The 15,331-nt window shown below is 37.3% G+C and overlaps 2 protein-coding genes across 3 annotated transcripts in view; both read right to left on the bottom strand.

The window, feature by feature from the left end:
* The window catches only part of PDCD7 (programmed cell death 7), a 15,130-nt gene extending 14,930 nt beyond the window's left edge, over positions 1-200 (bottom strand). The window contains exon 1 of the mRNA XM_008585294.1: positions 3-200. Coding sequence (XP_008583516.1) covers positions 3-200 — 198 coding nt within the window. The remainder of the gene's footprint in view (positions 1-2) is intronic.
* A 5,543-nt stretch (positions 201-5,743) lies between these two features.
* CLPX (caseinolytic mitochondrial matrix peptidase chaperone subunit) overlaps positions 5,744-15,331 on the bottom strand; it is a 35,364-nt gene continuing 25,776 nt past the window's right edge. The window contains exons 11-14 of one of the 2 annotated variants that reach the window (XM_008585289.1): positions 11,899-12,198; positions 9,559-9,651; positions 8,006-8,112; positions 5,744-6,201 (exon numbers count right to left, since the gene is read on the bottom strand). In XM_008585289.1, coding sequence (XP_008583511.1) covers positions 6,111-6,201; positions 8,006-8,112; positions 9,559-9,651; positions 11,899-12,198 — 591 coding nt within the window. In that variant the 3' untranslated portion in view covers positions 5,744-6,110. The remainder of the gene's footprint in view (positions 6,202-8,005; positions 8,113-9,558; positions 9,652-11,898; positions 12,199-15,331) is intronic. The other variant, XM_008585290.1, reaches the window with a different exon arrangement.

Here is a 15,331-nt window from a genome sequence, read left to right as displayed (position 1 = left end):
CGGGTGGCATCCGCTGGGGCCCGAGGCTGCAGAGCCAGCGGAGGCTGGAGGAAGGGGGCGGAGGCCCCCGGAAAAGGGCCGGGTCGCTGAGGGAGAGGCGGCGGGAAAGCCGGGGAGGGCAGCGGCGGTGGCGGACAGCCGAATGGAGCTGGAGGCGGCGGTTGCGGGCGGCCCGGGGCGAAGAAGGGCGGCAGAGCCATGATCACCGCAGAGCTGCTCTAAGAGGTGATAGGAATCTGAGTCGTTCCCCGCTAGTCTTCCTGGAGGAACTGACGTCGTTATTACGCGAGATGCAAGTGCGACACGCCCCCGCCTGATAGCCAGGCTCTTGAGTGGGTATTCAACCTTCAATCTTCCAATTCCTAAATACTGTTCTTACTGAGCATTCTAGGTACGGAGCTAGCAACTCCGCATACAGTGAGACTAGAAGATACGGGTCTTCTCGTGGAACTACGTATGTAGTAAAGAAGACACATTAATCAAGTAATCTGCAAAAAGATGTAGAAGTGCAATAGTGAATATTTGACTTGGTCAAAAAAGTTGGGGAAGGTTGTCCTAAGGCTTTCAGGCTTCAGCTGAGATCTGAAGGATAAACAGGTGTTAAATAGAAGAGAGGGAATCACAGTCCAGATAGGAACAGCATGTGCAAAGGCCCTCTAGTAGACAGGAGTATGTCTAGTGAGGGGAACTGAAAGAAGATGGAGAACGGAAGGCCAGAGGAGAGCCTGGTGATCGTGGGGAGGTGAACAAAAGTCATAATGTCCATGATCTCATATCTTAACGGGAAATCATTGGTTTTAAACAGGAGGTGAAGGGAAGGCCATGCCATATGATTAGATTTTTAAAATTAAATTTTGAGACAATTGTAGATTCATATGCAGGTGTAAGAAGTAATACAGCAAGATCCTGTGTACCCTTTACCCAGTTTCTCCTAATGGTAACCTCTTCTGAAACTGTAATACAATATCACAACCAGGATATTGACATTGATACAGTCAAGATATAGAACATTTCCATCACTACCGGGATTCCTCATTTGCCCGTTTACAGCCGCACCCACTTCTCTTCCATAACCCTTTTCCTTAACCCCTGACGACCACTAATCTACTATTTCTATAATTTTTGTCTCTTCAAGAATGTTATATAGATGGAATCATAGAGTATATAACCTTTTGAGATTTGCTTTTGTCACTCAGCATAATCCTCTGGAGAGTCATCCAGGTTGTTGTGTATATCAAGTGTTCCTTTTCATTGCTGAGTAGTATTCCATGATGTGGATGTACCACACTCTAACCATTTGCCTGTTGCAGGTATTTTGGGTTGTTTCCAGTTTGGTGCTGTAATGAAGCTGCTATAAACATCTGTATATAGGTTTTTTTGTAAACACAAATCTTCATTTCTCTGGGAGTGCAATTCCTGGGTTGTATGGTAGTTGCATGTTATGTTTTTTTGTTTTTTGTTTTTTTTTTTTAAAAGATGACCGGTAAGGGGATCTTAACCCTTGAGTTGGTGTTGTCAGCACCACGCTCACCCAGTGAGCAAACCGGCCATCCCTATATGGGATCTGAACCCGTGGCCTTGGTGTTATCAGCACCGCACTCTCCCGAGTGAGCCAGGGGCCGGCCCCTGCATGTTATGTTTTTAAAGAAATTGCTGAGTTGTTTTCCAGAGTGACGGTACCATTTTACATTCCCACCAGCAATATATGAATGATCTAGTTTCTCTGTACTGTCATTAGCATTTTGTGTTGTTACTATTTTTTATTTTAGACATCCTGATAGGTGTGTAGTGATCTCATTGTTGTTTTAATTCACATTTCCTTAGTGGCTAATTATGTAGAATATCTTTTCATATGCTTATTTGCCATCAGTATATCCTCTTCACTGAAGTATCTGTTTATATCTTTTGCCCATTTCTAATCAGGTTGTTTGGTTTTTTACTGTTGAGAGTTCTCTATACAGTCTAGATACTAGTCCCTTGTCTAATATGTTCGCAAATATTTTCTCCCAGTCTATAGCTTGTCTTTTTATCTTCTTAACAGGGTTTTTCTTTTTGCAGAGCAAAAGTTCTAAATTTTGATTAAGTCCAACTTATCAGTTTTTCCTTTTCTGCACTCTGCTTTTGGTGTCGTGTCTGAGAATTCTTTGCTTAGCCCTAGATCCTGAAGATTTTCTCATGTGTTTTTTCTAAAAGTTTTATAAGTTTACATTCGAGTCTATGATACAGTTTTTTTCTGTGATACATTTTGAGTTAATTTTTGTATAAGGTGTGAGCCTTAGATCAACTGAGGTTCTTCCTTTTTGGCCTACAGATATCCAATTGCTCCAGCATCACTATTAGATCTTTACTTTTCAAAGTACTGTTACTCTGAGCAAAGTAACTAGATGGGACATGCCCCATTTCATATTTTCATCAAACATTTATTAAGCACTTTCTATACCAAGAGCTGAGGATGAGGTGAGGAAGAAAGGCTCCTAATCTTCAAGAGGAATTACTCTTGGGTCATACCATGCCAATCAAAGAGACTAGCCCCACTTCCCATGGGACCTCTCAAGCTTCTCAGAAACTTTTTTTTTTTTTTTTTTTAAAAAGATGACCGGTAAGGGGATCTTAACCCTTGACTTGGTGTTGTCAGCACCACGCCCAGCCAGTGAGCGAACCGGCCATCCCTATATGGGATCCGAACCCGTGGCCTTGGTGTTATCATCACCGCACTCTCCCGAGTGAGCCACCGGGCCAGCCCCTCTCAGAAACTTTTATTGTGACACTATATTTAAAGGCTTCAGTGTTCTGTTTTTGGGCGGGGGGGGGGGCGCAGCTGATGGGTACAGGGATCCGAACCCTTGACCTTAGTGTTACCAGCACTGCATTCTAACCAAGTGAGCTAACTGGCTAGCTAAAGACTTCAGTTTATTTTTTTTTTTTTTTTTTTTTTTTTAAAGATGACCGGTAAGGGGATCTTAACCCTTGACTTGGTGTTGTCAGCGGCACGCTCACCCAGTGAGCAAACCGGCCATCCCTATATGGGATCCGAACCCGGGGCCTTGGTGTTATCAGCACCGCACTCTCCCGACTGAGCCACGGGCCGGCCCAAGACTTCAGTTTTTAATCTTAAAATTTATCAGGTAAGGTATAACTTTATATTTTCCAGATGGATAGTAAGTTGTCAATACCATTTATTGAATAATCTATCTTTTCCTAGCTAACTTGAAACATAACCTTTTTCACATACATACTAAATTCCTGTATGTATTTGAGATCTATTTCTGGACTTTATATTCTTTTACATTGGTCCATCTGTTCATTCGTGTACTTATACCCATTAAAATTTTTAAAACTTTTTTTTTTTTTGATGGATGGCTTGTATGGGAATCCGAACCATTGACTTTCGTGTTATGTGTTCATTTTTTAAATTTATTTTATAATATTTTAAAAATAGCTAGTAGAAGCAGCCTGTTCTCATTCTTCTTGCAACGTGCTGGTTAAGTGTAGGAGTGCTGGAACTAGTCTACCTGGTGTTAAATTCTGGCTGTTACTTACTTTTTAGTTGTATGAGTTTGGTAAAGCTGGTTAGCCACTTGGCTTCAGTTTCTTCATCTATAAGAAGGGTTGATTATAGTATCCACCTGGGAGATTTGTTAAAGGACAGGAAATACTAGGCAGTGCACAGGTGCTGCTGGAAATGATTCAGAAGGAAGGAGACACTAATAAAAGAACTAAAGGCTTTATGAAATGAGAGGGGATGACCGGACACAGAGCATATGTGAAGTGTTGAGTTTTGGTAAGAGAGATCCTTCCATTCTAACTAGAGAGAAAGGTTGGGTGATGAAGTAGGTAGCTTTATAGATGGTGGCATAATAAGTTCCACTTGATGGTTTCTCAACTATGAGGCAAAGTCTTTAGCAACATGAAAAGAGAATATTAAATGGTCATCTCAGAGCAGTAATAGGAAAATTATAGTGGTTGCCTATTTCTCAACTCCTAAGGCTCCCTAATTGTTTAACACTTCTGAGATTTCGATTTAATTGTCATTATTCTTTTCTGGCAAATTCCTACTTATTCTTCAGACCCATCTGGCCCACCACCTCCTGTGCCACCACATCTGGTACCCATCTCACCTCCATTACCATAATGCACTGAAGTTTGTTTGTTTCCCTGCCAAGACTGGTAAGGTTCTTGAAAAGCTTGGTCTGTGTCCCTAGTGTCAGGTTCCATGCAGAACGTTTAAGTAAAGATTTTCAATAAATGTTTAACATAAACTCTAATGAAACTTTGTGGAATTTACAACTAGGAGAATTTATTAGAGGGATATGGAAGTGCCAAGGATTAACCAATCCCTAGAATAAAGTAGCTCATAGGATATCTCTACCTGTTTAAAAAGACAATACTTTGGCTCTACTTGTTGCTGTCAATGCAGAGTGCTCCTGCACCATTGTAATATGGACACACCACCACACTGGCTTTCATTTTAGTCCTTTCATTTTATTCAAATGCGAAAACATATGTTCCAAGATACAAATTGTAGTTATACAGTTGTGTTTGATTTAAAAATGTCAATTATGCTTTGTTAACAACTTCCAAAACCAAATGCAAGTTATAACTAAAGTGTTTCCCAGTCCATTGCTGGAAAATAACCTTTATCATTTTAGAAGCTATTCCAATTTCCACTCTACAAAAAGGAAAATGATACAAATAGAAGAAGGTTAATGAACAAAGTTATAATATGAAAGACTTCCTGGAGAGAACTTGAACCATTACTAAGGAGACTAAGAAGGATACCTGTTTCTATTCCATACTATAGCAACCAGGCTTACACACTCCGCAGAACTGCATTTCTGGTCCTATCTGAGGCATAAACATGTACCTCACATCCCTTTTATTACATCATAGGAAGTCCAACTCTTCATCAATAGGATTTAGAATTTGTTAATAGTTTAAGGTTCTCTTCCTAAGAGAAAGTGGGTAAAAGGAAAACTCAAGAGTCTATAAACCAAAAAATGAAAACAATATTTAAATGTACTTTGATTTAAACAATTTCAAATGAGATTGAACTGAGAAATATAGAAACTTGTATCACTTTAGAAGGAAAAAAGCTTAAAAGGTACCTGGATATTTCAATATTTATGGTATCAAATGATACAATTTTCGAGTCCAAAAATTTCCCCCCACTATTTTTTTGCTATATAATAAAGGCTAATAACTTATATATTAGTATGAACACATTCACTTTGGCTGATAGCAAAACAGATTTTTTTTTAACATTCTATGTTGCCAAAGAATTAGACAAATGTCCGGCATCAAAAATCAAAACAAAAAAACTAGCTCAGTACTTTAAGTGCACAATATTGGAATATTTTATTTAGGTCAGCACATGTTTGTTACTATGACTAATACTGCATGCTATTTATAGAATTAGATGTATAGTCTTTTTCTGAAGACTTAAGCCAGACTTCAGTTCCCACCTACTCACCCATGGTACTAAAATGGATCAAAGATGGCAAATAAATCAGACAAGTCAGCAAGAGAATGGCCTTTTTTATAGTACCAATTAGTGTCATGCATTAGCAGATAAGACTAAGAATACAGCTAAACAAATCATCAAAATATGGTTCTTCAGCTTGTTTTTCCACAAAAATTTTAATTATTTGGAAACTACCTGGTCTAATTTTTAAGATGAATAAAATTCTTTTATTTTCAGGAAATGTGGGTAAAAAAAGGTAACACTAAGAATGGTATGCCAATATTCAATTTTAAAGAATTTATTTTCCCATTTGTAGAGTAACATTACTGTAAAATCCACAGTTACTGCAACATACCTAAATTGCTTAAAAGAACTCCTAAGAATTTTCTTGAAGCATATTTTTTAAAAACTGAACCAAAATAATGTACATTTTATCCCTAAACATTGTGTCATTAAAGTCCGCATAATGTCCTCTGTATAAATCAGTGATGTTACAATAATCTACACGATCTGATTTTTATCCTAAAGACTTCTGACCATGTATGATATCCAAGATAGATCCAATACCTTTAATGTCAGACTGTAGAGACATTTACAATCCTAAACAAAAGAAGGAAAAGTTTTATATACAGGACAGGAATCTGACAGTTTAGCTGTTTGCAGCATCTGCTTGGCGAGGCCATCCTTCTTCTTCAACTCCAGAATCATACTCCTCTTCAGAAGATTCTTTTGTTGGAGCCCTATTACAAAAAGCCATATTGGTTTGTTTGTTAAATGAAAACTGGAAGTAAACATGACTCAAAATAGTAATTTAATCCCCCTAGCTAAAAAAAAGCCACAAAAATAGAAAATACTAACAGCACTTTTAATTAAGATTGCTAAGCAGTGAAAGATGGGAAACAGACTACACAACCAAGAGTTGCAAGTAAATTTCCCAACATTTTCCCTAACAACTTTATTAATAAAATAAATGAACAATAAGGCTTCAATGGTGAAGGCTTACAAAATCTTTTTCTCCAGGAAACAAAATAGAATCTGTTATTTCAACTCAAATACTTGACATTTAGCAAATATATATGGTAAAAAAGCTGACTACTTCTGACTAAATGTGACTTGACTCAACTAAGTCAAAATTATGATTCAGACCACCACAATTCCTTTTAAAGTCACACATCAATGTCAAACAATGAAAATAAAAGATTGTGTTTCACTGAATAACTAAGATTGTTCAAAACCAATCAACTGCCTCCAAAGTTATGTTGGAAGATAACCAAACATAAAACATAACATACCTTGTTGACTGAGTTAAACAGAAATGTAACTTTTGAGTAGGTAATATTAGTGTCAATCACTATAAAATAAGTATTTATTGAAATAAATCAGGGGTCAGTAAACTACTACATGCAAGCCAAATCCAACCCACTGCTTGCTTTTGTAAATAAAGATTTACTGGAAAACAGACATGTTCATTGTGTATGGCTGCTTTTGTCCTATGAGGGCTGTGCTGAGTAGCTGCAATATAGACTATATGGCTCTAACGTATTTATCTAGCCCTTTATGAGAAAGTTTGCTACCCTGGGAATATATACACAAAGCAGTGAAAGATGTGTCAAATTTGTCAATTGATATATACTACTGAGAGAAAAAATTATGACAACAAAGTCTTGATCTTATAAAAGACATGAAAAAAGTCATTCATAAATTAGAGAATTAGGGGGCTGGCCCGTGGCTCACTCGGGAGAGTGTGGTGTTGATAACACCAAGGCCATAGGTTCGGATCCCATATAGGGATGGCCGGTTGGCTCACTGGCTGAGCGTGATGCTGACAACACCAAGCCAAGGGTTAAGATTCCCCTTACTGGGCCGGCCCGGTGGCGCACTCCCGCCCGAGGGTTCAGATCCCACATACAGACCGGTTCCTGCTCACTGGCTGAGCGAGGCGCGGGAGCAACACCGAGGGTTGCAATCCCATTGCCGGTCCCCGGTCCGGTACGGGGGCAACACTGAGGGTTGCGATCCGTTGCCGGACACGGAAAAAGACAAAAGACAAAAAAAAAAAAAAGATTCCCCTTACTGGTCATCTTTTAAAAAAAATAAAAATAAAAAGTAAATAAATTAGAGAATTAGCAGCAAAGTTCATTTTATCTCTTCATTTGGATTATTTTTATGTTTCTTTTGATACTTTTTTCTTAGAGGGAAAATGTGGAGGACAATTTTAAAGGTCAATTTTCAAAAAAAATTTTTTTTCAAAGACTCTAAAACACTATTATTTTATGAACCCAAATTAGATTATTCTACAGAAAATTTATGAGATTAGGGGATTAGCTCAATTGGTTAGAGCATGGTGCTGGTAACACCAAGGTCCAGGGTTTGATCCCTGTATTGGCCAGCTGCCAAAAAAAAAAAAGAAAATTTATGAGATTACTGCTTCTCTTCTAAATATAAGGATTTTTATGCAATTTTTAAATGACAGACCAATAAACCATAGCAATAAGGAGATGATCTTAAATTTTAGATCTGTTCTGGCTTGAAAATACACTTTACCGGATATATCCTGGTTCCTTTTTTCCTTCTACTACTTCTTTGTCAACCTCCACACATATAATATCAGAATTAGGGACTTCAAACATTGGTTCTAGTAACAGTTTTTCCTAAAGAAATAAAAAGGAATGAATTACATGGAAAACAGATTACATACAAAATACTTTTATTCTATAGGATACCAACTGACTCCATTCACTCAAGAAATATTACTAAATCTCTATTATACACTAGGAACTGAATGCTGAAGTCAATGTAAAAGCTTTCACATATTCTTTCTTTATTTTTTTTTGTGACCGGTAAGGGGATCGTAACCCTTGGCTTGGTGTTGCCCGCACCGCGCTCAGCCAGTGAGCGAACCGGCCATCCCTATATAAGATCCAAACCTGTTGCCTAGGCGCTCCCAGCGCTGCACTCTCCCGAGTGAGCCACGAGGTCGGCCCCACATATTCCTTATATTAAACCAGCTTTTAACTAAATTCAGAGAAATCATTCTTTAAAGCAAAACTACTTGTGGTTCTGCCTATTTAGGTCAACACACACATACCAAAAGACTGTACTTTCAGACTCAGATGTTACTCAGAAGCATTTCTGGCTTATTCTATGACTGAGGAGGTTAACTCATAAATCCTTACTTTGAAAATGGTTTAATCCTAAATTGCCTGTACCAAGATCTTCAGTTTCAAACTATTAATTCAAATGAGCACTTATCTCAAGTGCTGCAGATCTTAAGTTGTTAACTACAGAAAATTAGCTTTGCCTACAGGTAGGGGCTGGATTATATTCTGTCTAAGGAAAATATTACTTAAGTACATCAGATTTCCTAAAAAAAATGTCAACTATATCATCTACTCTTCTACTTTGCATGTTTATAAATCTGTCCTTAATCAGTAACACCTTAAATCCAGGCCCTCATCAGAGAGTATAATCTCAAACTGTGTGATGGATGTGTAGTTCCAATTAAGAGTCCTACTGAGTAAGAGAAGTGACAGCTGTGAAATCCTTAAAAGAGACCAGGAACATGTGCTTGCTTTGGGAGAATGTAGGGAAACAGTAACCCACTGTACAGCCAGACATGGCAGACAGAAGAGAGAACTCTAAGGGAGAGAGTGGGTAGTAGCAAGAAAATAGCCTGGGTCCCTAGGATCTGTGACAAAATAAAAAATAGTGAGTTCATACCATGCTGAATTGGTAAAATGTCATGGCATCTGCAACTTACAAACAAAGAATGGGGATTTTAACAGGTCTGATAAAGGGCTCTGGGGCTTAATCAAAGGCCCATATAGAATTTCCTGAAATTCTCCTTCCCATGATCCTGATTTTCTCTATTTTCTTAATCATATTATGTGTGTGTCCTTCATTGCAAACCACTTAAAGTTCCCTTTTGGAAAAAAGCAAAATATAATCTACTGTGACAAAAAGAAAAAAAATCACAAAAAATATACAATCTTACGCCAATACTCTAGATGTATTTTCAAAACAAAACAGGGAAGCTTAATACTCTCAAAACTCAGACCAAGAAATAATGTAATTTTTGTAGAATAACGCCAACTTACCATTATGGATCGAAGGCCTCGTGCACCTGTTTTTCGTTCTAGTGCCAATCTGGCTATTGCTTTCAAAGCATCCTCAGTAACAGTCAGTTCACACTACGAATACATCAAAAATAAATGAGAACTTAAATAATTCTTGAAGATATTTTCTTAATATAACCATACAGCATTTGATCTATTAACTATTTATTACTACAGGGCTGGCTAGTTAGCTCAGTTGGTTAGAGCACAGCCTTATAATACGAAGGTCAAGGGTTTGGTTCCCCATATTGGACAGCCGCAAAAATAAAAAAGAACTATTTATTACTACCTACCACCATTCCTAGTCTTAGAATCACAGAATTTTAGAACTGAGAGGAACCAATGCCCTGACTTTACAGAGAAGGAAGTAAGTTCCAAAGGGTTAAGTAAACTGATTCAGTGGTAACTCAGAAACACAGGCAGGGTCAGAATCTATATGTCTTGACTGATCCTATCCCCTTTCAGACTAAAGTATCACTTAGACTTTTCCTCCTAGAAAACCTTCATTGGATCCCTATAACTACATTTTAAACTATATATATATTTTTTAAAAAGATGACCGGTAAGGGGATCTTAACCCTTGACTTGGTGTTGTCAGCACCACACTCAGCCAGTGAGTGAACCGGCCATCCCTATATTGGATCCGAACCCGTGGCCTTGGTGTTATCAGCACCGCACTCAACCGAGTGAGCCACAGGCTAGCCCTAAACTATATTTTAAAGAGTGTTACTGAACCCTCTCATCCTGTACAACAAAGATAAAACTTCAGACAAGTCTAAGTTACCACAAATTTCAAAACAGAGTTCAAATATTGAGAATATACCAAAAAAAAAAAAAAAATCAAAATACTTTCAAACAACATACTTCATAAAAGTTACTAAATAGCTTTTGGTTATTAATTTCTACCTCCAGAAAATGTAAAGATGTAAAGTTTAAATGAGGTGATTATTTCTCATGGTGTTTTTGAATGCTGCCTTCAAGAAGCACTTGGTTCTATCAATTAACCTATGACAGTATCAGTATTATGAATCGCAAGTTTGTTCTTAGTCCTTGAAGAGACTTCCTACATTAACATAAACTTCCTAGGGCTTTTTTCAACATTTATTGAACCCCCACGTGTTTACATATTAGAGACTGAATGATGAATTAGATATCAAGCAACTTATAATCTATTGAGTAGTGACAGGTTAACAAACTAGCATTTACAGCCCAGTGTATGCACATGGTGCTAAGAGAGCACCAAAGTAGGGGCATCTAAATAAGACTAGGGGACCACTGAATGATTTTAACCTGGGGAGTAAAAGAATTAGTCTTATGTTTATTCATTCAATAAATATTTATTAAGAACTTAATATCTATTAGCTTGGCACTGTGTTCAATAGTTTAAAAATGATCCATTCTGGGCCAGCCCGGTGGCGCACTGCTACAGTGCGCCGCTTGGGAGTGTGCTGGCGCTCCCGCCGAGGGTTCGGATCCCACATACAGACCGGCTGCTCACTGGCTGAGCGAGGTGCAGGGGCAACACCGAGGGTTGCGATCCCGTTGCCAGTCCCGGTCCGGTACGGGCGCAACACTGAGGGTTGCGATCCGTTGCCGGTCACGAAAAAAGACAAAAAAAAAAAATAATAATAAAAAAAAATAAAAATAAAAATGATCCATTCTGGAAGTAAAGTAGAAGATAATGATATTTTGGTGGCTGTGGTCAGAGACACACTTGAGACAGGGAGACCAATTAGGAATCAAATGTATGGGTCAGGGTGAAGAATGATAAAGGTGCTTGACTTGAGGCAGTGGCAGTGGCAATGGAGAGAAGACTGATATTTAGAGACATTAAGTTCATAAAACCCAAAACATCTGCTGTCTGATTGGATGTGTGTGCTAGAGTGACCTCCAGGTGTTGGTTGCAGAGACGTAGATGTGGGAGCTAATAAAACTTTACTTACAAAAGTGTATAAAAGTATACACAGTCTGTCACACGTAAGCATTTAGAATGTCAAGGTTGAAAGGACAATCCTGCCGTCTGGCGTGGAGGGGTTAGGGTAGACTGATGGCATCATTTCTCTCTATAAATACGTCCTTGGGCTTTATGTTAGTTACAATGATGATTTTAACTCAGAGGAAATAAAGCTTTTTTTTTTTCTTTTTTTAAAGCTAACTTCTAAATATCTAATGTGACGTAATGTTCTTTGATTCCTAGATCCACATTTAGTGAGGAATAGGCTCATAAACCCAAAGAGAATTCCTTTTTAATTTGTTGGGCTAATTTATATACAATTTCAGTAGCAAGAAAATCATAAATTAACTAAGAAATTAAAATCTAACCTTATCCATGCTGAATAAGGCCTGGTACTGAGGAATAACGGCATTACGTGGCTCAGTTAGAATTTGTACAAGTGTTTTCTCATCTAGGCTATGCAAAGGAACTACCACAGGCAACCGTCCCACAAACTCAGGAATCATGCCAAATTCAATGAGATCTCTGGCTTCCACGTGACGTAATAACCGATCTTTTTCTTCAATATCTTGGTGAGTATTTGATTCCCCACTTCTATTAGCAAGGTCTGCAGCAGCTGCAGCCCTTCTGCCTTTTCCCAGATTAGATGGTGTTCCAAATCCAAGATACTGCCAAAGAAAAGATGCATATTGTAAATAGCAGAATGAAGTTGCTCTATATTAAGTACTTTACATGCATATCTCATGTGATCTTTGCAACAACTCTACAAAGAAGGTTCTATTATCACTCACATTTTATAAAGGAAAAAAACAGGCTTATAGAGGTTAAGTATCTTGGCCAAGGTCTTGTAGCTATGAGTGGCAAAGCCAAGATTTGAACTCAGATCTGTTTAACGTTCACAACTGACAACCTAATCACCATGTAATAACTAATTCTCAAAGAATGAATTCTAATAAACGTAGACAGGTAAGAACTATAAAGGGAAGTCCCTTAGAACTCAAATAATGAAGTTGCAGAATTTATCAAAAACCTCTAGAGGTATGGTTTCTAAAAGATGTAACAACTATGAAAATGGAGATAGTAATTTTTTTGTAACCAAAGTTAATTTTGTAATACTGTAAACTTAAGTAGTGCCTATGGAACAAGCAGCCTTATAAGAAAATTATCCACAAGTGTCTTAAGTCACTGCTAAATATTGTACTAAAATGATTTGGAGCAGCACACATCAATCTATGAATTAGAATAATTTCAATCTTATAAAGAACATATAAAGATGACATCAAACAAGAATGCTAACTTTGCTGAACAAGGCTGGGTATCTAAAGATATATGGAACTTGCTTCAGTCAACATAAAAGAGCTGTACTCCAGGCAACTATCAGAAAGTTTAATTTTCACATGTCATACAGCTTTTGTCAAAAGTACAAGAGAAGGACATGATATGTGAGAACATTACCTAAGCTAAAAATCTGTTTGCAATGAACCAAATGTTTATGTCCCCCAAATTCATATGTTGAAATCCTAATCCCCAAGATGATAGTATTGGGAGGTGGTGCTTTTGGGAGGTGATTAGGTCATAAGGGTGGAGTACCCATAAATGGCATTAGTGCCCTTATAAAGAGACCCCAGAGAGATCCCTCGCCTTTCTGCCATGTAAGGTTACAGTGAGAAGACAGCTGTCTATGAGGAAGCAGGCCCTCACCAGAAACTGAATCTGCTAGTGCCGTGATCTTGGACTTTCCAGCTTCCAGAACTGTGAGAAATAAATTTTTGTCTGTAAGCCACCCTGTCTATGGTATTTTGTTATAGCAGTATGAATGAAGTAAGAGACTATTCTTCTGATTCTCTAAGCTGTGTACATCAGAAAGCAAAATACCTTTCATTCAATAATTTAAACATTTATTAAATATTTATTATATATATGTAAGCATATATAGTAATAAATATATATATATATGCATTTTATATATATATATATATATATATATATCTCAACATTTATTAAGCATTATTATAAAACACTCGGGATATAAGCTTGAAGACAGCCCTTAACCTATAAAGGGACTTATTTAGAGGAAGAACAAAGGAGGGTATTAAAGTATCATAGGTACAATGATAGATGACTGTACAGGGCACTGTGGTAGTGGAAAGAAAGAAAAGATCCATGTATTGGGGAAAGAGGTGACCAAGAAAGCCTTCCTCGAGGAACTGACTAATCATTTAACAGTTTGAGTTTTAAAAGATGAATGGGTATTTACCAACTGGACTGAGGTAGGGGAGGGCTTAAGGCGAGAGGAATAAAACTTAGGACTGTAAGCAGTTTCATTCGGTTGAAATATAGGTCTGTTATTTAATATTGTACCCTTAGCTTTCAAAGGGTGTTCATAAAACTAATAGCCATGTGAATGTTTTTAATCCTCTATAAAATCACTCTTGAAGAGTCTCTTCTGTCTTGGTCTCCTTCTCATAAAGATCTATGTGACAAACTCCTTTTTTAATTTTTTCTCTCCCAAAGACCTCATATGCTTCCTTTTTCAGGTAATAACTAGAGCACATGATTTCCCCCTATTTTTCACTAAGAAGTTCATAGCTAAAAGGAGTGACTTCATTCCTAATAAGTCAGAACTATCACCTAAACCTTCCTTTTACATACATGTTTGATTATTTTTCTGACACTACTTTTAACTGTTCTGTTCTACATGCTTCTCGCTTTAATTCTTTTGATAAATATCAGAACATGGTCCCTGCCTTTGGTTACAGAATTTCAAATACAAGCTTATCTCTCTCATACACATATGAAAAAAGAAATAATTTTTCTAATTTGTTAGGCTAATTTATGCAGAATTTCAATAGCAAGAAAAACAAGTAGTTTTCATACCTAGTTAATTTATGTTTTTCTTGCTATTGAAATTCTACATAAATTAGCAGAAAAATAAAAATCTAACCCTATCCATGATGAATGAGGCGTGGTACTGAAGAGTAACAACATTAAGTAGCTCAATATTTGTAAAAGTGTTTTCTCATCTAGGCTATACAAAGGAACTACCATGGGCAACCATACCATCAGCAGCACAATTTTTTTTTTTTACTACTACTAAACTACTACTTAAACCAGTACATTCAAGGCCAAGGAGACTTAGAGCAAGCAATATAGCAAACAGCTGATCTATGATATACTCATTTAGGTAGAATGCTGAATAATAAAAAAGTGATCATTTGTGGCTAGCTATTATGTAAAACACAAAAACATGGAAAATACAGGTGTGTTCTGGACTTCTTGCCACTATGTTGGCATTACATTTTATTGTAATCAATCAACAGATAGGTATTGGGCAAGTACCTTGAGGATTTGAAGAAACAAGTCCCAGTCTCAGTTAAAAGTAGGGCTTATAAGAATGTTTAAGAAACATCTATAAAACTAAGTGGGATCACAGCACTTTCCCCCCAAAATGCTTCCCTCCATTTACAAATGTCAGTAGTGATCTGTGATAGACTATAGGTAGGGGCAATGGAGATAAGCTGTTTATTGGGCTCCAGAGAATTGGGCAGGAGGAATGAATAGAAATTTTACTGATACAGTAGCTACCTCAAATAATTAGAGAAAAAAAAAAAAAAAACCTCCTTAGATAAAATATAAATTTGAATTCAACAAGTTACACTTTAAAAATGTCCATACACAGGTGATATTTAGAAATCTTCCAATTCGTTAGTCTGAAAAAAAAAAAAAAAAGTAGGATGATATTTCTGATATGCTCTAGAAAACCTAACCTCTTAAAAATCCATGACTGGGGCCGAGCCCGTG

Source organism: Galeopterus variegatus, unplaced genomic scaffold (assembly GCF_000696425.1).
Source record: "Galeopterus variegatus unplaced genomic scaffold, G_variegatus-3.0.2 Scaffold3512, whole genome shotgun sequence".
Taxonomy (NCBI): domain Eukaryota; kingdom Metazoa; phylum Chordata; class Mammalia; order Dermoptera; family Cynocephalidae; genus Galeopterus; species Galeopterus variegatus.
The sequence above is the reverse complement of the archived record's forward strand: the minus strand, read 5'-3'. Positions and strand labels throughout refer to the sequence as shown.